Consider the following 21381-nt stretch of genomic DNA (forward strand, 5'->3'; position numbering starts at 1 on the left):
AAGTGAAGCATTTATGTTAATTTTGACTGTGCGGTGGAACTTATTTGGCTTGCTTCCCTTTTTCGGAGAAGCCGGAGGTCCACGCCGCCTCAAGTGAACCCGCTTGGTTTGGTGTCGGTGAGCTGCTCAAGCACACTTTAACAATCTGGATACCAGGATCTTGAATATAGGGGCCTGCCATTGAAAGATGTCTCTTTACTGGAGTCTAACCTGTGTGGGACTTCATTTTACTTATGTGATTGACAGTCATAGGTCAGCATTTGTGACTGCAGATCAACAGAGGAAATTCAATGTTCACGCTCTGGTGCATGCATCGGTATGCTCGACCTGGCGTGTGTGTGCGTGTGTGTGTGTGTGTGTGTGTGTGTGTACTCTAATTACATTGGTCAGGAAAGTAGGAGGATCCTACAGTGAGTAGACTGCAGGAGAACTGGCCAGCCTTGTACTACGTATTTCACAGCGGAGTACTCGATGTTCTTGTATTTTTGTTTGTTTTGGTAGGCTGTGTTATTTTGAGCAAACATTAAAAATGCAACGGGTGCTGTTCGAAGATACGCAAGACAAGTTCAGGCGTGTCTGCAGCGTGGGCTCAACTATGTATTCACTTTAAACTTTCTGCACTCGTTTATAAACGGCTTACTGTCACGTCGCGCTGACTGGTCGCTGTCGGTTTCGATACCGGATTTAAGAGCATGTGAAGTGAGCTGGTTCCCACTCGGACATGGAGGCACCCGAAGCACACTCGGAGGGCTGTTTTCACCGGACGTTCTCGGCTCTGACCGTGGACGACGTGTATGAAATAGCCAAACTGATCGGCACCGAGGTGGAGAAGCTCATCGACGGCGGGGGCAAAGAGAGCGTCGCGGGTCTGGTGCCGAAAATAGTGAAAGTGCTGGAGCTCCTGGAGAACTTCGCGTCGAGGAACCACGCTCACACGCTGAAGGAAGAGGAGCTGCTGAAGACGTTCGAGACGATACAGCTGCAGCAGAAGAAACGTGCGGGGAAAGAAAGCGACGAGGGCAACGACAAACATGAGATACGGGTGAGAGACGTCGGTGTGCTTGTTACACCGTCGTTACAGCCTTGCTTAGGGGAAGCCATTACGTCAGACGTGTTTATTATAGTACAGCAGGAGCAGTAGCTTCAAATGAATTGGTGCACTTGGTGTTATTTAGAAGACTAGTGTTATTATATATATATAAAAAAAAAAAAATGTTTATGAGTTTGTGTATAGCATTAAGTATTCTAACTTGCATATTGTATGTTGTACATTGAACTACCAATGGGACAATGTGGGCCACTAGGTAGTTTAACTGGTTTGTGGAAATTCAGTTAAAAGAAACTTTAAATAGTAATATGCACATAAGTGTGATATCAGGGGTCAGCAGGACCTCAGTTGCTCAATTCTGCCCCGGGGCCCCCAAGCAGAATCAATCCATATGGTTCAATATGGTCTAGACTAAAATGTAACACCTCATTCTGCAAAGTAAACAAACAGCCATATTGGTGTCAATGCTGCATACAAGTCATGCTACAGAGTTATAAGTGTGTTATTAATTATTGAACTAGTACATATGGGACATAAAAAAAGACACAGTAAAATGCTGCTTTGACATGAGTAACATAAAGAAAAAGAGGGAAGTTGGTACAGTGCTTCCACAGCAGCAGCCATGCCGTTGTACCATGCTGTGTTATGGTTAAATAACACACCAAAGAACTGCATTGTTGTGGGGCTGTGTGACAACCAATCTTTTAAATGTTTCTTGCGTAGGAAAAGAAAGGATTTGTTTTAAATACTTTGATCATGCCATTAAAGGCTTAACAAAGATTTTGTTCTTTGTGCTTATAGTAGTAGTGCTGATTCATCCTCTGCATGTCTGACTCTATAAACTTGAATCCGTGTTGTCGGTGCATGACAGACAGGGTTATAATCGTTACTCAGAAAGCGAATGAAGAGGTGTGGTTGTTGGAATCATTTAAACAAAAACATCTGTATTCACTTAACAAACTGACACACCCGCTTGGACAAAACTTATTTTGCTGAAGCCAAATATTTACATGTTCATGAGATTTTAACGGCACAGAGGGCAATTACATCAGGTCTTTTTTTTTTTTTTTTTTTTGGTGAAAGTTTAGTATCACATCTCTGAGGTTATGGTTTTACAGTTTGTCTTCCATCCTCTCGAGCAGGAGCTGCAGCAGAAGGAGCAGCAGTGGAGACGGAGGTGTGAGGAGCTGGAGGCCCAGGTTCAGCTGCTCCAGGAGGATAAAGAGGAGCTGCAGAGCAGACTGAAGGGCAGCCATGCAGAGGAAGGTATAGGTCCCAGGGTTGTAATGTTAAATGTTAAATAAGCTTGGAAACTGGGCATTTGGGTAAATTATTTCCCAAATCAGCTCCAAAATACATCATCCATGCTACCTATTGTTTGTATACACACATGACAGTTTAAGTCTCACCCTAAAAATGGAGGTGCACATTAACATCTCATAAAGCCTGAGGGAATCATGGGAATTTCTTACACCTGTGAGAGTTGAGTGGACGATCAAAACTGGAAATGGTGAAGCCGTGGGTGTTTTTAGGATGGCTCTCAATACTCAGTGTGGGTTACAAAAGATAACGCAAAACAAATAACTGTGGATATCACATAAACAATCTAGCATTCTTTATACCTCATTGCTTGAGAATTGGATCTGAATCTGGTGCGAGTGCCCTGATGATCCCTAGAGTGCACAGACTCATCCAGGGTTGCCATGAGCTCTTCTCTAAACAAATCCACTTTGGGGCCATTTGACTGCGTAGTTTTTCTACTCCAGTATGCAAATGTAGTAACTGTACTTTCCACGAGTACTAGGCCTACTTCCCCACCAGTGACTGTGCACTGTGTGCAGATTCAAAGCAGTGGGTTAACAGTCATATGCACTGAGGCTGAAAGTCGTCAAACTGGTCGTTGCTGTGTTTATAGTGAAGTTATTTTGTGAGGTGAAGCATCAGCAGTTGTCACAGGCAGGAGAGGACTCAGAAGAGCGCTGTGCTTACATAAAAACATAAAAAAACATTAAATCATAGGATTCAAAATTGGCACAGTGGTGTTATCATAATGTTTTTTCTTTAATCACAATCACGCTAACTGGCTGAGTAATAACTTGTTGGTTCACATCATTTACATTTGACAGCTACTTAATACATTTTGTTTTGACAGTTAACAATGTGAAACAGAAAAGATTTAATTAGGCCTACCTCTTCTCAGTAATGTGAGCCAGAAGGTGGAGTCACTTTGCTGACTCTTGTTTTCTTGTACTGACAGGAAAATCACGATGTCTTAATTAATGATTTATTTGACCATGTGGCAGTTGAACGTGATCCTTCATTTTACGTTATGAATGTGACGGCTGCTTCACTCGGCTGACTTGAAGTTCAAATGTGCCGTCGATTATTTAAGTTTATGTACAAGATTTTAGTGTTAAGGGACGACAATATCTGGTTTAAAAGACGCTGCAGCGCCAGTATGTCTAAAGAGTCAGTTAACCCAAATAATAAAACAAACAAAAAACATCTTGCCATGAATGGTATGGCTGGAATCAAAGTAGCTTTATTGTATATTTTCATACCCAGTATGCAGTCTTCACTCTACTTTTCACATTTCCCACGATTAGTTTATTACACAACTCTACAGATCAGTAAAGAGGCTTTATTAACCATCAATGAACTACATAATGTAACAACATAACCCTACCCTTTCCAATCCTGACTTTTGTCATCAATTGATGATCTTTACTCTAAATTTATAACAAGAATTGTAGCCAGCAGTCAGTGTAAAAAAAAGGCTTCCCAAAAAGGATGTGAATTTAGGGCCACTGTTATTTACCTGACCCTCTTTGTTTGTGTGTTTATGTGAGCAGACCGGACCCAGCGGCAGGAGCGAGAGGTGATGCTGAAGCTGAAGGAGGTGGTGGACAAGCAGAGAGATGAGCTGAGGGCAAAAGCCCAGGAGATAACCACCATTTCCAAAGAGGCAGAGGCGGTAAGGAGAGACAAACACTAACGTTTACGACGATGCTTCCACGTATGAACACATTCACGCACAGCAGCTCGCAACTCATTTTTTACATTTAATTGATGAAACAGCTGATGGCGGCTGGCATTCACTTGGTTTCTAGCCTGAAGATAAAAGTAGAAAGAAAGCTGTTGTCTTTACGCGCATGACACCGATAAGATTTGGACACACTTTTATAATATGTATGGCTGTGGCTACAAAGGTCGGTTTCTTCATAGAAACAAGAATGTTTACATAATTACATAGCTGTGTAACACATGTAGCATCAAAAGAGAAGCGACATCATGTAAACACCACCAATGAACACGCTAGAAGACAAGGAGTGTGTCAGGGGAAGAGGGAAGAGTGTGCAGATTATCTGCATAGTTACCCGCTGAGGATTAAGCTGCACTCAACACAAGTCTGGGCAGAGTTTTCACCTACACACACACACACACACAGCCACAGTGTGTGTGTGTGGGTGTGAGTGTTTGCACATGGTTCTGTGTTAAGGCACGTATATCACGTGATTTAAATAGCAGCCATAACTGGGTGTGTGTTGCTCCCAGTCAGTTGACTCACATCTGAAAAAAAAAAACCAGCTCATGGTCAACTGAACTAGTTTCTCTGTTTGCTCAATGGAATGCCTAGAATTTCTTTTCATCCTTAAAATGAATGCTACACTTGTATGGTTTCATTCCTTGTCCTCGCCGTCCCCCAGACTTTTGGTCCAAATCACACGCATGGAGACATTTTGACCCACTGCAGATAGATTGTCTTTTTGGTTCAGCCCTGGCTTGTTACCTTCGAGTTAAACTACATTTATACCTGGTGGGAAATATGGAAACTATTTGTTTGTCTTTTAACCTGTTTAGTTCGTCAACTTGCTGCTGCTCATGATTAAAAGTAGTTTATCTGTGTGTGTGTGTGTGTGTGCAGCTCCAGGAGCAGTTGGAGCGCTTCATGAAGATGAACGCGGAGCTGCGACACAAGCAGAACGTGCTGCAGGCCCAGCTGAAGAGCACCGTGGAGAGGAAGGCCGACATGGAGGCCGACCTGAAGGAGAAAAGCAAAGAGATAGAAAACCTCCAAACACAGCTGGACAAAAGCAACAGCGACAGCCCTGTATGCGTGACTCTTAAACCCTTCATTCATGGGTCCTTTATTTCATGTAAAGAAAAAAATATAATACTTCTCACGTGTATTAAAGTGTGTTTGCTTCTCGAATTCAGAGATGCATTCACATTTTATTAAAAATCCCTCAACTTCAAGTCAAAATGGATCTGGACAATTAACTAATTCTGATGCTTCACTCATTCTTAATTGTACTGGAAAAGAGCTGAAGATTTAAAAAGGTAAATAAAAAAACAATGGTACTACTGATCAAACTACAAACTACACCCTCTTAACTCTAAAACAAGCAACAAGGAATGCAGGCAGTCGGCTCAAAGCCGTCCTATAAGTCACTTCATACAATCTTGCCAAAAACCAAACTAACCTCACCACGTTGTCTGTGGCTGAGTGGTGGCAGTGTGTGTACTGGTAGTTCCATTAGCTGTTAGCTGTAAGCCAAACACATCGTCCGAAAACAATCACAGTGTGCAAACTGTTTTTCCCCTCACTTTGTCTCTGGGTGCAGAGTAGCGTCTGGGGGGGGGGTCGTTATCACAAGCACCCCCTACCGGCCAGTGACCGGTTTAGAGTAGTGAGTGAGGAGTAAGCAGGCAGTAATAAAACATGTTTTTTAGAAAGTGTGATTTACCGCAACCACGAGAAACTTGGCACCCAAAATATAATGCAGTTTGCTGCAGTCGACTACAAGATTAGACTTGGACAGACACAGAGGTGCACACTCATTTTCCGTCACACACACACACATATATGCCGAACGCATGATCTTCCTGGCGGAGATACTAGCTGCTTTCAATCTTACTCCAATCGGAAAAAAACATGTCTTTCCTCCGAGCTCAAGACTTGACAGTTTGTAGTTGACTGTAGTTTGAAGTAGTTTTGTAGTCAGCATGACCTCATGACCTCTTCTCCCATCAGTCCAAGTCGAGTCAAACCGCTCGCGAGTCCAAGAAAAAGACGTTAGTTGACCAGAAGGATCCCGATCAGCCGTGCTTCACCAAGAAGGAGGTGCGTGACATCATTTTTGAGAGGAACGAGCTCAAAACCAACCTCTTCCTGGTGCAGGAGGAGCTCAACTACTATCAGAGGTGGGTCTGCTGTGTGTGTGTGTGTGTGTGTGTGTGTGTGTGTGTGTGTGTGTGTGTGTGTGTGTGTGTGTGTGTGTGGACATGTCATGTTTTGCCATTTTTTATGTTTAAATGAAAATGATTGTGTGTTTCTGCAGGGAGATCCTGAATGAAGAGAGGTGTCCAGGTTTCCTGTTAGAAGCCGTCCGCTCTGCCATTAAGAAAAGGAGAAAGCTCATTAAGGCAAAGATGCTTGGCTTTGGTGCAAACGACTCCAGCAGCAGGTCTCTCTTAAAAACACTCATCACATCACATCCAGAAATAATGGGCCAGTGTAGAAATATGTTCACAACAGAAGGGTTTTTATCACTGTTTGTTTCTTTCTTCTTCTTCTTCTTCAGTGACGAGGAGGAGAGGTGTTCTCTGTTCAGGCAGACAGAAGTAGATGGCTCTGAAGTGGACGGGACTGACAAACCAGCTGAGTCACGCATTCGAAACCTGTAAGTACAACTTCGACCCTATAATGTTACACTGTTACACCGCTCAGACTTCAGGACACCACAGTGCTGGTCTGCAAAATATCAGAGACGATGTGTCGATAACAGCATCTGTCGCTGCTTATGTTTTTGCTTTGAGAGAAGTTGGTTTCCCTGCACGCATTGGCTTTACAGGGTTAAATTAAGCAAAGGAAAAATGACCAAAACACACATGATGTGCATACAGTGTGCTTCTCTAAGAGTAATGTGTCCAAAGAAGAGCCCCTCATTACGTGGTTCAGTGGATATGTTTTCATTTATCCAGTAAATGTGTACCTTTGACACGGAGGATTATCTTCATGTTGTTTGCTTGAGGCATGGGAGGGAGAAGGAGAAACGTCAGACATGTGACCAAAGTTCTCAGATGGATGTGAACTGTCTTCATTTTAAGACTCTTTACCAACTGAAGCATGATGCCTTTCTTCGGACTAATTTAAGTTCTTACGGTGTTTTATTTCATTAATATGTTAACGCTAAAACACAATTTAGAGTTCACTTACCGCATAGTATTACAGAAAATCAACAAAATAGATTTCTTTGATAGATTGTTATTACCCTTAGATTAAGTCTGTTTTCTCAGAAATGTGCATATATTAAGATAGAGGATGTTAACCCGCTTGAACTAATGAAGAATAAGGACTACAGGGTTTAACTTGCAGGCATGGAAATCTTATTTACACAATCAGTCTAATATATATGTTTTGCATTTTGCATGGTCACTTGGGCTTCAGATGATCTGAAATTAAAAAAGAAACATAAAAAAAAAAAAATTTCACCCCAGAGTCTCCCAAGAGAAACAAGTAGAGAGCATTTATTAAGAAGAATGATACATTAATTGCTGACAACTGAAGCACTTTGCATTGCAACCATCATTAAATGCAAAGCAAGAGCAACAACACAGCAGACATTGTCTGTGATTTAGGCATTTTTTTCATCTCTCTCTCTCTGCTGACGCTGTCACTGCCCTGAGATCTCCGTCAATCCAGGACTATATTTAGCTGTAATCCCTGACAGCAGATCTGACCTCAGGCCTGTCTTTTCTACTCTTTCGGCTGCAGCTTTGGCTTCCTGACGCGGTCGGGCAGCGGCCGGAGCCCCACCCACATGAGCAACTCCGCCTCCACTTGGGAGATCATCAGAGACTCAGAGGCCGCCGACGAGACGGGGCTGGGACCGTCCCCCTGATCCGGGTACTGACCTCTCGCTGTGAGACACCCTTCTGCCCTCAGTCAGGACTTCTTCCTCAGCTTGAGACAGAAAATGTGGTTCAGGGAGAAAAAAATCACGTGGACATTTGAACGCAGCACCAGTGTGTGAAACACAAAAGCACTATGTGAGTGTGTGGGAAAAGAAAGTGAATGGAACACTTTTTTTTGGGCTTTATTTCAGTCATAAATAGGCTACTTTCATTTCCCCTTTTGTTAATTTCACTCTTGCTGTTTGTCCCCTTATTTTTCCATAGAAGTGATAAATAAGTACATATAGTATACTAGTAATACAGCAGATATAGTACGGTGTACCACACTACTAAGAGGGATACTTTTTAACCGCACAAATGATACTTCTATGTATGATTCAAGTATAAATACAACAGTCTTTTGATGTATTTTTCATTGTGAGGAAAGTACAAAAATGGGTTATTGCGCATATATATTTATATATATCCTCATATTTATATATACATTTTTACCAAAAACCAAAGACATTACAAAACGTATATGAAACTCTCCCCTCCAGTTATATTGAAGCAGTGTGTATGTTAAGTTCACCTCTGTCCTGTTGGTCATTTTATTACGATCAAGATTTTACCACCATTATATCAAGTCACTTTTACCTCAGTCGGGGTATTTTTAAGGCATTTGTTGACTCGTGTATTTTTTATGATTTGAAGCACTTTTATGCTCAAGGACAAAAAAAGAAAGTTGTCGTCATATTACCAGTCTCTTCCAGCAGTGAGTGCATTTTAATCCAGTGAGCCTTAATTTACTGCTTGTATTGTTGTAAAATATATTTTCTTAATTTTCCATCATTGCAGAGAGTCAACGCCTTTGGTTGGTGTGTGTTTGATGCTGGTGCCATAAATGTGTATGTAAGCACATGTATTCTGTCTGCACGGTACCAGCCTCTGCAGATCGGTTACTTTACTCTGTTCCCTCTTAAAGTACTATTTTGGGGGATCTATTGGCAGAAATGGAATATAATATTCACAAGTATGTTTTCTTTAGTGTATAATCACCTGAAAATAAGAATACTTGTGTTTAGACCTTAAAATGAGCAGCTCCTCGTCACAGAGCCGGCTGCAATGTTTCTACAGTAGCCCAGAATGGACAAACCAAACACTGGCTATAAAGAGGGCCATTCACATTTTTGTGTCAGCCAACGTAGTTCTCCTACAATCTTGGCTCGCAGGAGACGTTTCATTTGGTTGCAATGTGCAACCTCACCGCTAGTTGCCGCCAAATACAATACTCTGAACCCTTAGTGTGTGATTATAACGCTACTCAGACAATGACAGACCTGTGGGGTATTTGTTGAGACAATGTATGACCTTCCAATCGGAGCATGTTTTCCTAAAATACTGTGTTCACAGTTTATTTTTGTAAGCACGTTTTTTCTGACAAAACAGATTTAAGATGTCAATTGCCATATGAGTAATTTTTATTGATGAAATGTGATAAAAACTATTAAAAATGTGGATTTTCTGCGATGTTGAGATTTGAAGCTTCAATAAAATCCATTAAACACAGAATTTTATTGAAAATAGAAATGATCTTAATGCATTTTTTCCCCACGATTCAAGAACAAATAGACAAGACCAGATTTAAAAAATGGCATTGTGCACCAAATGTTGCTGCTATTGAATGAAAGCAGGAGCTCAAAGTGATTACGTGACCATCTTTGTACTGACTTTCAAGACTTATAAGGAGGGCGAAGGCGTTCATCATGTCCTGGAAGAATGTCAACAATAGATTCTGGGGAAAAGGTGAACATCAGGGGTGTGTGTTTGCGTTTGTGCGAGTCCCACCAGTGTGTGCGGCGAGTTTTGTGTGTTAGTGTTCAACCATCTTTAAAAAGCTCTGTGTCTGGTTGAATAGAAGGAAGTGGCTCTGACTTCCCCAGGAAATGTGAAGAGGAAACCCGGGGGCTTCGACCTCTCTGGCTGCAGTGGAGCCACAAGATGACACACTAGAGAGAAAGCAGGAGGGAAGGGTGGATGGTAGACAGAAAGAGAGATACTCCCTCTCATTGTGCTCCCTCTGACTGGAAGGAGAACAAGTTGAGAGGAGAGAACGAAGTCGGGAACAGACTGGACACAAAGACGTGAGACAGAAAGATATTTGGTCGTTGGGTTTTGGTTTCGGACTTTGTGTGGAGATGAAGTTTCTCCTCAGAGCTCTGAGTGCTCTGCTCTGCTGCTCGCTGTCCTCCTCACAAACACTGGATCCTACTGGGAGGAACGTCTGCCACAATATCAGGTACAACTTTACCTTCACTCACACCGTTTTACTGTTTTGATTTTAACACACCTGAAAAAACAAATCAAAATGTTAATTCTCTTCTGGTGACAAACTGTAGCTCCTTTTAGCCAAGGTTTTTCTCAAAGAGCTCTACGGAGTTTCGGACTGTGCTGGACAGCTCCTCAGTCTGAATACAGATAATCATTTTTTTTGTCTTCTTCTCCTTTTAAGTTATTTCTTCAGCTATTTTGAGATTTGTCAGGCTAATTTGATTATTTTCTGTGTATTTAGGAACCCTTCAACCTTGGTCTGTTGCACTGGATGGCGTCAAGATGGAAAAGAGTGCACCATACGTGAGTTTAAATACTCTAATGGACAGAAGCATTATGCTTTCACTGCCTCCATATTTGTTTTGCTTTTCCTGTTGTTTCATTCACTGGTGTTTGTGTGTGTGTGTGTGTGTGTGTGTGTGTGTGTGTGTGTGTGTAGCTGTGTGTGAAAGTGAGCAGGCCTGCCTGAAGGGTGAGATCTGTGTGTATCCTGGAGTGTGTCGCTGTCCACCTGGTTTCTACGGAGCTCACTGTAAAACACGTGAGTTACATTAAACAACAGGCGATATTTAGCATCAATTCACTGACATGTCTGTTTTGTCTGTTTGATTTATAATGCACTAAATATTTCTGTTTTATTGTGTAAAAATGATGGTCACTTAAGTTGATACTAATAATGCATTTCTTTGTGAAATTACATAATAAACCAGTAAATGTTTCTCCTGAATTGAAAGTTTTAATAACCTGTGTTAGAAGAAGTATTCAGATATTTAACTTTCGTAAAATTACCAACACAACATACAATGCATATGCACTATGCTTTAATACTCCTTTACAAGCAAAAGTTCAGTGAAAGTATATGTCTTATCATTAAGAGTAAAAAGTACAATATTTCTTTCAAAATTGAAATGGAGTAGAAGTACTATCATAAATGGAAAAACTCACTTTAAACCCAAGTACCTCAGAATTATACTGAAGTACAGTGCTCGAGTAAATGTACTTAGTTACATTCCACCACTATAAATTGGTTGTTTTGTACAACATTAGTGTTTTATTTTTAATAAGTATTCTCTGTGTTTGTTTGTTTGTTACCAGGCTGTCCTACCGAGCTCTGGGCTCCAGACTGTCGCCAGGTGTGTCAGTGTTACCCACACGGCCGCTGTGACCCCGTCACTGGTGAATGCACCTGCAACTCCAATCGCTGGGGTCCACTGTGCCAGTACGCCTGCAAGTGCACCCGCCACGGCCACTGCCACCCAGTCCACGGAAACTGCACCTGCGACGAGGGCTGGTGGACGTCAACCTGCTCCAAGCCGTGTCAGTGCATCAGCGGGGGAGCTGCGGGCCCAGGCTGCGACCAGCTAACGGGCCGGTGTCAGTGCCACAGGGGCCACTGGGGGCTCAGATGTCCCGTCACTTGCAACTGCTACCTGTCGCAATGTAACCAGCGTACCGGTATGTGTGAGTGCGAGGCAAGCTGGTGGGGACCCAGCTGTGACCGGCGATGTGAATGTGACCTCACACACAGCAGCTGTGACCCGGCCAATGGGCAGTGCCTGTGCCACCCGGGGTACCAGGGGGTCGTATGCAACGAGCCCTGTGAAGCTGGGAAGTACGGCAGTGGTTGTAAAATGAGGTGGGTGTCAGTAGATACATTTGTTTGTTTAAATACCTGTGTGTTATTCTCTGTTTTTTGTCTCCTGTCCTCAGCTGTGGTTTCTGTAAAGACAACCAGCTCTGCTCTGACACCGATGGCTCCTGTGATGCCTGTGAATCCGGCTGGAACGGCACACGATGCGACCGCCCGTGCCCGTCTGGTTCTTATGGGGACGGCTGCCAGGAGAAGTGTCCACGCTGCAGGAATAACGAGCCCTGTGACCCAAAAACTGGGAAATGTTGGAGGTGTGACCCAGGATGGACTGGATCCAGGTGTGCATGCGTGTTTTAGGCATACACGAGCCCTTTTGATCGCGTTGTAGTGAAGTCACGGGGAAGGGTAACGGATCATTGTTTGGTTTTTCAAAATGTACGGTATGCCATTGAAAAAATTGGCTGTAACATTATATTAATGCAGTTCATAGTTAATGTGTTCTACATGCAAAAATAATGGTATGATTTTTGTAGTCTTTGGTGATTAAGTCTGCGGGAAACTGCTCCTTGATCTTGTCTTTGCTTGCGTCTTCACGTTTCTAAAGTAGCCAGCGTTACAATGTGTACTTAATATGGACTGTAAAATTGAGTGTGTGATGAAGATGGAAAGACAAGTAATTTTATTCTGTCTGCAATGTCCATAAGTGCTTATATGTGTAGGGCAATATCAACAAAAGAGGGTAAATCAGTTGTTTTTTAGACACGTGGTATTAAGGTTTAGGATTGTAATTCATTGTGAACTTATTCTTTGTGTACTTGGTCATGGCTCCCTGTCGCCAGGTGTGAGGCGGCCTGCTCTAACAGGACGTTTGGAGACGCCTGCAGCTCCCTGTGTGGCCCTTGTTTTCATGGTGACTGCCATCACGTGACAGGAAGATGTGTCTGTCAGCCAGGCTTTCAGGGAGAGAGGTGAGTGTGAAGTGCAGTGTCAGCAGATTGAAAAAAAGGCCTTTATTCTTAAGGTTAGAAGCATGTATGATACATTTGTGTAGCAGGTTCAAACATGCAAAACATTGTGGTCCCTTTAATTTTTTCACAATGTTATTCATGCAGTATATTTTCACTGTACACTAAAATAGATTCAGTGTTCATACACAGGATATTTCCTTTGCTGTCGTGATATAATTGCATGACTGTTTTTTCCCCCAGCTGTAACAGCAGCTGCCCCGCCCTGCAGTTTGGCCTCAACTGTTCCTCCGCCTGTGACTGTAGTGAGGGGGACAGCTGCGACCCAGTCACTGGTGTCTGTCCCAACAGTACGTCCATCCATCCATCCAATAGTATCTGTGTATGCTATTCAGGGCATCAAATGTTTCTTGATGTGTTTGTGTGTGCCTATATTAGGTGCCAGAGCTGCTGTACTAGCAGGTGTGCTCGTTCCTTTGCTCCTGTTGCTCCTTGCTGTGCTCTGCTGCTGTTTGTGTTGTGGAGGAGGTCCTGTCGATGGCAAAGACAGGTCTGTCTCTCACTTCCATCTACCAGTATTAGGCCCACTAACCAAACTGTATAAGCATTTCATAGAATGCCAAACATTACCAACTTCTATATGTCACTTGGATTTTGAGCCACGACTAGCAGAAAGCTTTTCCCGCTACAACTTCAGAAAAGAACAGACTTATTTATGTAACAACACTCAGAATCTGGAAGTATGAACTTAATAATTCTTCCGCAATTGTGATATTATCATGACATTTTGAATGGTGGAAAGACATTCAGTACCATGGATTTAATTTACTGACATTCAACTTTACAATCAACACAAATTCAACTGAGGCACTGTGCAAAAGTGTGAAATTCGTACAATATGAACCTTCTGTCTTCCAGGGCGGCTGTGGCCGATGGAGGCTGGTCAGTTCGGATGAAATATCACGTTTACAGCGTCCTGGCTAACATCGGTGCTGCCCTGCCCTGCATCTCTGATTGGTCCTCTGGCCTCCCTCGTGTCACTGGTCAGTCCTGCAGCACAATATTTCTCGGAGAATGCTGCATAATATAATGATACATTGTAATTCATGGATTGTGTACAAACTCTTCAATGACAAAAGTTGCATATATATGCAAAGACAACATGACAACATGATATTTTTTCAGCTTTATTTACACGTACTACGACATATTTGAGTGCTATTCAACTTTTACTTTCTGGAGGAATGATAAGAAATGTATCATCCATCTTTGTTCAGATTGGTAAAATATTTGAAGGAGAAATTTCTTCAGTGTTAATGAAGGTCAATGGAGCTAAAACTTAGCACAAAAACATGTTTCACAACCTGGAGAGACATTTACATTAACCTGAATACACAAAATTAGTGCAAAATAAGAAAAAGTTTTAATAGAGAATAAGCCTTGTATCGAATTGACTAGCATGTTTTATAATTCATCTATTTTTCATGTCACACATACACACCCACAGTGTCTCACCATGACCCAGAGCTGACGTTCAACCACAGCTTCATTGAGCCTCCTTCCTCTGGATGGGTGACTGAGGGGTCGTCCTTCGACAGTGATGAGGAGGAGGAAGAGGTGCTCTACTGTGTCCCTCCAAGAGAAGGTAGGATTAGGGATGAACCAGACTTGCATTGCCCTCTTTCAGAGATAAGCAGAACTGCCACTTCAAACTTCCCCGTCCATGTCTTCTAATGTCTCTGGACTTTTCTGTCTCCGTCTCTTTGGCAGACATCATGGCGCTTGCGGGCGGCGAGTTCCACGAGATGAGCTCGAAGTGTAACATGTTCTTAGACCCATGCGGCTTTAGCTGTGAGGACATCACCTCGCCCTTCAACATCCCTCGCACCTCCAGCATCGCCAAGTCCAAGCGGCCTTCTGTCTCTTTTGCAGAGGGAACCCGCTTCAGCCCCAAGGAGAGGCGTGGCTCGGCTCAGGACCCTGGAGCTCTCCCTGGACACCCACGCAACAAACCCAAGTTACCTTGGGGGGTTCTGATGCTGTCTGCCCTCCAAAGTCAGGGGAGTGCAGCTAGAACTGGGGAGGAAGATGAAGCTGAGAGCGAGGAGGGGGAAGATGAAGTCGATGTGCAGGCGACAGACAATCAGGATTCCAGCTGTGAGGCAGGGGACCAGGAAGTAGGCAGAACCCCTTTCAAGGCCACCCTGCATGTCCCTGGGGCATTAGGACGAAGGCGAACTATGTCCAACACAGTTGCTCATAAATGTAGCCAGCTGCCGACATCTGATGCTCAGGTGGGGGTCTTAAATAAAGTCACCACCCTGTATGTGACGGTGGATAGGGCAGGTAAGCCCGCGTCAAAGACGGAGACAAGCTCTGAAGGCCCAGTTCAAGCCATGCTGCGGCGACTCGGAAGCCTCCAGAGACAAAGGGAGCAGGAGTCTGGCAAGGCCAAGCCCAAAGGAGTTGAAGGGATCACCAAACCACCAAGGAGGAAGCTCGGAACTCGGGCAAGCGTGTGGGAGGAGGGAGGCCCACCTGGAGGGGAGGTGGGCATATGTAAGCCAATCAGGAGAAAGCATGCTGCTCTCAACTCCGCTGACACAGCTGGTGCTAATGACACTCCATCATCAGAGAGCGGCACTCCAAAAAGGCCTCTGTCGTCCTTGTTGACGAGCGTGCCAGAGGTGGTTTCATCTGTCTCAGGGTCAGATCTGAGGGCTGAGAGTTGTGGTCCTAGTACAGGAAAAACTGAGGGCACCTACCTGACTGTGGGACCAGCAGGAGACGCTGTGAGTCTCACTGAGATCATCGCCAATGAAGGAGCAGTGGTCGGTGTGAATGATGAACCCTGCTATGAAAATGTCATCATTAAACTCTCATAACCTCTGAGAAAGAACACGTCAGCAGGTCTGAGTCAAACGCAACTGCATATTTATTACTCTGCAGTTTTAAAGTTACAGGCACAAAGGAAACTCTTGAATTATTAAGTTGTTATCTGTTACACAATGTACAGGTACAGCTGCATATTGATATTCATGCAGCATTTGTGTTTAAAAAACCAAAACACATGACATTTATATTTTAGATTGAAATATGAATGAAACAGAAGCAACAGAATATCAGGTGAGGTATTTTGGTAACTTTTCCTAACAATGCCACTGGTTGCGTTCGGTGTCTTAAATTGTATATCAACACGATTATTAGGGACAATTGTGTGATAAGTGTTTTTGATTTCTCCATGTTGTATTGTAACTGTATACATACAAGTACTGTAATATCTGGGCGAGTGTCTGCTTCTTGACTCAGATAACGGATAAACACACAATAAAACATCCGTGTTGTACGAGGAAGACAAGAGCAAACAGCGGCAAAAATATCAGAGTAGTCTTAAAAGATCATGAACTGTGTTCTTGATGACTGTTGTTTTTATTTATCATGGATGCAAATACATGTAAGACAGACTGTAACAGGTTGTGAATATGCAATCAAAAGGGACTCACTCAGTAACACAGTACATCGTGTAAACATCTGTATGTATTACAGTAGTATTATACTTTGCTCTCTGCTACTTAAACTGGAATTGTAAGAATCTTTTTACATCTACAACCTACGGTCAAAGTCCCGTCTGTCACTGCTCTCTGACAGTCACATGATGCTGCTGTTGAGTAAAACCCTCCCTGTTGCAATATAGGGATTTTTTTCATTTTTATTACATATATCTGTACAACCATGTGCCAAATGTTTATGACCCTTTGATGGATGAACTCTTGTAAGCCCTGTGCTATATTTTGTTTTTCACTGTATATCCTTATGATTAAGAAGGAGAAAATAAACATTTTGAAGTATATATATATATCAAAATGTGGCCTTTAAATTCAATTTGCAATCTCTTCTCGGCTTACTCCAATGAGCTTATTGTCATTATAGTTGTGTTTAATTTAGTAGGTCAGCTGATGTTGAGACGAGATGAGCTTTATCGACCAGTTGAACTTTGGCCATGTTGAGGTCAACTACTGTGTGGAGAGCAGCTGTGTGTGGACTTTGATTGATGAATATTTGCCAAAGTTGATGAGCAGTTGTTTATGGGTTACACAGAGCAAGTGTGTCAGGTTTTCAACAGCCAGCACTGCCTGTTTCAATGCCTGATATATCAAACTACTTTTCTGCCCCAGTGGTGTCTGGACAGCTGAGCCAGTACTTGGCGATAGATCTGGGATATGGAGGCGTGGCCAAGTCAACTCTCTTGGTCCTGAGGTCCACTCTGTAGTATTTATCTGGAAAACACAGAAACAACAAACAACATTCATTTCATATCTCTGGAGCAGCTCATGGTCAGGTTGTGTGAAGAAGATCTCACTCTCAGTCAGTAAAACAACTTCACATTGGACCTGTCATCGGTGTCAGCATGCTTTGAAACACTGTGGTTTATGATTCTTTGGTGAATCATAAACTTGATAACAGTACACTATATCACTTAAAGGTGACAGCCATAAATGCAGAAGAACTGCAGTGATTTTAGGCATCTGTTTCTTTGTCATGTGGACTATTACACAGCATGTGAAAGTAGGTATAATAAGCCTTCTGTGGCTAGCTGGGGAAAGTTTAATAAAATTAGTTAAAATGAGTTCCTGTCTGCCCCTCCAGCTGCTCTCGACATCTGTATCTCATTTCACTAAGGTCTTCTTTCATCAGTCCTGTTCCTGGGGTTAAATGGTTACCCGTGACCACCTCACCCTTGAACCTAAATAAAGCAATTCATATTAAGGGAGCATTTATTTTGTTAAATTGTTTTGTATGACTATTATCAACCTAAATGACACTGCTGTGTTACCTCCTCTAAAGAAGTAGACACTCTGTATGGGCAGACTCCCCTGGATGGACTCCCACAACGACCTGCCGTCTCTGGAGTCATAGTTGCCCCTGTTGTTCTGACGGTAACCATCTCTCCGTCTGTCCTGGTCCCGGTCTTGATCCCACCGTCTGTCCCAGTCTCGTCCGAAGCTCTCTTCTATCTCCATCCTCCTCTCTGCCAACCTCAGACCCATTTCCATCCCCCTTTCTGCAAAGTCCTGGCCCATGTTCATCCCCCGCTCAGCCGTGGACCCCCAGAAGGGTGAGCGGCTTTGCCTCCTTCGACCCCACTGCTGTCCATACTGCTGGTCCCACTGCTGTCCGTACTGCTGGTACTGCTGGCCCTGCTGTTGACCCCCCTGCTGGTCAGGACGGTCGTCGTTGCGGCGTCCTGTGGACCTCGAGGGAGGGACGTACATTCTGCCGGCCATGACGGCATCCACTGGAGACTTGAGGCCCTTCCAGTCCTTGTCAATGAAGTGGTGTTTGTCGTGATGCTGGGGCACTGAAGAATGTTAGAAAAACATTAAGCTGTACAACACCTGCCACCACCCTCAAACAGGTACAATTAATCTATGATGCCACAACTCACAGCCAGAGAAGAGCTCGCTGAGAACACGTTCATAGTTGTTGTAGTATAGGTCAGTGTGGCGCCTGAACAGCGTGGACGGAGACCTCACCGACATGGTGATACACTCCTCATGGGACGGCTGGTGCAAAAACTCGTACATGTGATACTGATCCCCTGTAGAAAGCAACAATAAGTAACTTTATGTTAGGTATAGGATAAGTACATTATCACATGTTCACCAAAATATTCTGTACAACCATCTGGATATTATGTGTAATGTCTGGCTGTACCTTTGAAAAAATAGACCTTCTCTTTTCCATTGTGACCAGGAGCAGGAAGAGCAAACGCTGCATCCACATGATCGGGAATTTTGTCAAAGCCCACGCTGATATCTCGAGGATAGTCATCATCCAGCACGCCGTCATCAAACCTCCAGTACTTCTTTCCCTATTGAAGGTTTGTTTCAACATTAACTTGTTATTAATACAGGGGTGTGACACATGATTTATTGTTTGGAAAAATCGAAATGACTAATTAGTATGCGTTTAAATGATTAAGGAATGTTACACATTTAACAGAAGCTCATGTCCTCTGTAGTGTTTAAGGCCTGTGTCCTTGTGTGAACTTTCACTGACACTAGGTGTCTCAGCAAATGTTTAGTCTATTAAGAAGCAGTTGATTGCCGAAAGAACATTTCAGCTGTTTGTCCTGAATAACAATGATAATAATCTTGTAGAAAGCGTCAATACTTACGCAGGGCTGATTTGCGACCATGATTTACGAGAAAGTGACCTTTGTACTGGAACGAATTGTTAAAATGTCCAGATACGTAGACGCCTGTGTGAAACGCAAAATGTGTGTGTGTGTTACCCTGTCCCAGCCCACTGCATGTTGTTTACTTAGTATAAATACCAGAGACTCGGAGACAGATCTTCGAGCGGTCTTGATGTACATTCTGTATGTGAATCAACCCTGTCTCCTTCTTTGCGAAGAATAAATGTCCAATGATTGATGATTTTTACACCAGTCTCGCGTGAATATTTCTAACATTTATGAAAACAAAACAATTTCCCGCGTTCCCACCTTGAAGATATAAGTCTTCCCGTGACAGTTGACGCGGGTGAAGGCCGCATCAATTGGCCCGCTGATGCCCCACACGTCCTTTATGAGCTTTGGATAACCAGGAAGCACTGACTTCTGGTCCATTTCAAAAAAGTACTCCCCTAGAAAAAAAACACAGAGGTTCATAGGCATGTTCCACCATAACACAAAATTGTATACTTCACGTTTGGCTCTTTGATCAAATGTCAGATTACCACATTTGAATATGAGGGGATCACTCACCTCTGAAGGCAAATATGGAGCCATTTTTTTGTCGCATGAAGGAGTGAAAAGGCCTCCCACTGCAGACCACAGAGTCCGGGTCGGGGGCTTCAGTGGAGGCGGATGTTGTGACGGGAACAGTGGTCGTCTCAGCTGCTGCATCAGTCGCAGAAGGTCTAGTTGTGCTGGGGACCATCTGTGGAGGTTCGACTGGCTGTGAAATGGATGTTTTCGGTGTAACAGGGGTTTTCTGAAGTATGGTTTCTATCAGGTGAGGGGGTTTGTTCATTTCCAGTGCTGTTTCTGGATGTTGCTGTGGTGTGCGACCAAAGTCTGATATGGGCTGCTGTGTTGGCTTCAGCTGATGACTGATAACAGTGAAAGACTGGTCGTGTGCTGAACGTCTAGGCGTTGGAGGGGTACCTTCAAACAGCTCACCATCATCGTCCTCTGCAAACACAAACGTGTCTCCGCGAGCTGAGGGAGAAAAGTGATATCAGCGACCATCTTTCCCTGCACCATTTTGACTGTTTGGCAACGTTATTATGAGCAGAGAGGTTTCTTACTCGTCATGCCGCAGGTGACCTCAAAGTCAGAGCAGCAGCTCTTGTAATACTTGCACATCGAGTCACACTGGCACTTCTTCTGAGAGTTAAAGCCATTCTCACAGCGTCCCATACAGGACTCTGAAGATGAAATGACAAGAGAGAATGAGAACTTGATTGGCTCTGTTGTTTTATTTGTGTATTCTTTGCACCTCTGACCACATGAATTTACTCCTTTGAACAACAAAGTTAAATGTATGCTTTGACAGTATGCCCATGGCAAAGGCTCATGGGATATGTGGTTCTTCATCATTAATAACAATTCTTTATAACTGTCTTTGTATAGTAATGCCTGCCTATCGTACCCCGTTTGTATTCATAATTGTAATTAGTGCTGAAAAAAATACTTAATTGATTAACAGATTATACTATTTTGATACTGGCTTCATTTTGTAAGTCATTAATAAAAAAAAAAGGCAATAAATGTGATAATTGCTGCTTTTCACAATTTGATCATTTTAAATTTGAATAAATGTAGATTTGTGGACTGCTGGTGAGACACAACAAGCCATTTGAAGACATCACTTTGGGTTCTGGCCATTTGTGATGCAGTATTTTCTAACTATTTGCTAGCATTTTATAAACTAAACAATGAATTGATTAACTGTTAAAATCAGATTAAGTTATTATTAATATAATTGTTGGCAGCAGTCCTGGCGGAAACCATTGTCTACTTGTGTAGATAGGGCACCCAAAGTTGATCCCTCCGATTGGTTAAATACATTTAAAATAAAATGAATAATTGTTTTGTTAAATGTTAATTGCTTTATGTAGTAAGCAGGACACAGTACATTTGACACACAGAGTAGACCCATTTTCATGTCTTACTGTAAACTGATAATACTAAAGGATGAACAACAACCAGCAACACTCCTCTATTTGCTCGCTACAAATACTTCTCTGAACTTTAAAAGTGATTTTTAATGTTGTACTTACCTTCTACAGCAAAGGTTTGAGCGAGCAGAGCGAGCAGCAGGACGGCCCACAGCCTCATGTTGCCTCTGCTGTGTGAGAGGACAGAATGAAAAAGTAATGACGGGTCGTGTGCTCGCAATCATTGGAAACATGTGTCAGTCACCCCGCTTCCTTGTTTACTTTAACCTTATTTGCAAAACTCTTTCTACTCGAGCAAATAAACAGAGACACACAGGGAGAAAGAGGTCGATAGGAAACAAAAGTTTAAGCCTGTTGACCTC

The 21381-nt window shown here is 43.0% G+C and overlaps 3 protein-coding genes across 3 annotated transcripts; 2 read left to right on the forward strand and 1 right to left on the reverse strand.

Moving 5' to 3' along the window:
* Positions 1–97: 97 nt before the first annotated feature.
* rilp (Rab interacting lysosomal protein) lies at positions 98–9514 on the forward strand. The gene is made up of 8 exons (XM_031860771.1): positions 98–1042; positions 2191–2314; positions 3901–4022; positions 4974–5159; positions 6084–6253; positions 6391–6516; positions 6634–6732; positions 7827–9514. The coding sequence occupies exons 1-8, from the start codon at positions 722–724 to the stop codon at positions 7951–7953; spliced, it is 1275 nt and encodes a 424-aa protein (XP_031716631.1). The 5' UTR covers positions 98–721; the 3' UTR covers positions 7954–9514.
* Positions 9515–9921: 407 nt separating this feature from the next.
* On the forward strand, positions 9922–18202 carry scarf1 (scavenger receptor class F, member 1). The gene is made up of 11 exons (XM_031860769.1): positions 9922–10244; positions 10518–10579; positions 10716–10817; positions 11372–11912; positions 11987–12205; positions 12707–12835; positions 13076–13182; positions 13271–13382; positions 13751–13875; positions 14340–14477; positions 14603–18202. Exons 1-11 carry the CDS (start codon positions 10144–10146, stop codon positions 15715–15717), a joined length of 2751 nt encoding a protein of 916 aa, XP_031716629.1. The 5' UTR covers positions 9922–10143; the 3' UTR covers positions 15718–18202.
* Positions 15924–21209, reverse strand: vtna (vitronectin a). Its single transcript, XM_031860770.1, has 8 exons — positions 21122–21209; positions 20147–20266; positions 19602–20057; positions 19341–19480; positions 18548–18704; positions 18279–18431; positions 17667–18191; positions 15924–17109 (listed from the first exon to the last, which is right to left on the reverse strand). Exons 1-8 carry the CDS (start codon positions 21177–21179, stop codon positions 16991–16993), a joined length of 1728 nt encoding a protein of 575 aa, XP_031716630.1. The 5' UTR covers positions 21180–21209; the 3' UTR covers positions 15924–16990.
* Positions 21210–21381: the final 172 nt, after the last annotated feature.

Source organism: Anarrhichthys ocellatus, unplaced genomic scaffold, assembly GCF_004355925.1.
Source record: "Anarrhichthys ocellatus isolate YVR2014 unplaced genomic scaffold, GSC_Weel_1.0 scaffold24, whole genome shotgun sequence".
In the NCBI taxonomy this organism is placed as follows: domain Eukaryota; kingdom Metazoa; phylum Chordata; class Actinopteri; order Perciformes; family Anarhichadidae; genus Anarrhichthys; species Anarrhichthys ocellatus.

Bases quoted from the DNA above. Each gene is read 5' to 3' on its own strand.
- rilp (XM_031860771.1), top strand. From the start codon at position 722: ATGGAGGCACCCGAAGCACACTCGGAGGGCTGTTTTCACCGGACGTTC. The intron at 2,315-3,900 runs GTATAGGTCCCA...TTATGTGAGCAG, and splicing joins GGGCAGCCATGCAGAGGAAG to ACCGGACCCAGCGGCAGGAG. The intron at 5,160-6,083 runs GTATGCGTGACT...TTCTCCCATCAG, and splicing joins AAAGCAACAGCGACAGCCCT to TCCAAGTCGAGTCAAACCGC.
- scarf1 (XM_031860769.1), top strand. From the start codon at position 10,144: ATGAAGTTTCTCCTCAGAGCTCTGAGTGCTCTGCTCTGCTGCTCGCTG. The intron at 12,206-12,706 runs GTGTGCATGCGT...CCCTGTCGCCAG, and splicing joins CCAGGATGGACTGGATCCAG to GTGTGAGGCGGCCTGCTCTA. The intron at 13,383-13,750 runs GTCTGTCTCTCA...TCTGTCTTCCAG, and splicing joins CCTGTCGATGGCAAAGACAG to GGCGGCTGTGGCCGATGGAG.
- vtna (XM_031860770.1), bottom strand. From the start codon at position 21,179: ATGAGGCTGTGGGCCGTCCTGCTGCTCGCTCTGCTCGCTCAAACCTTT. The intron at 20,267-21,121 runs GTAAGTACAACA...TTTCATCTTCAG, and splicing joins TCAAACCTTTGCTGTAGAAG to AGTCCTGTATGGGACGCTGT. The intron at 18,432-18,547 runs GTACAGCCAGAC...TGCTTTCTACAG, and splicing joins GAAGGTCTATTTTTTCAAAG to GGGATCAGTATCACATGTAC.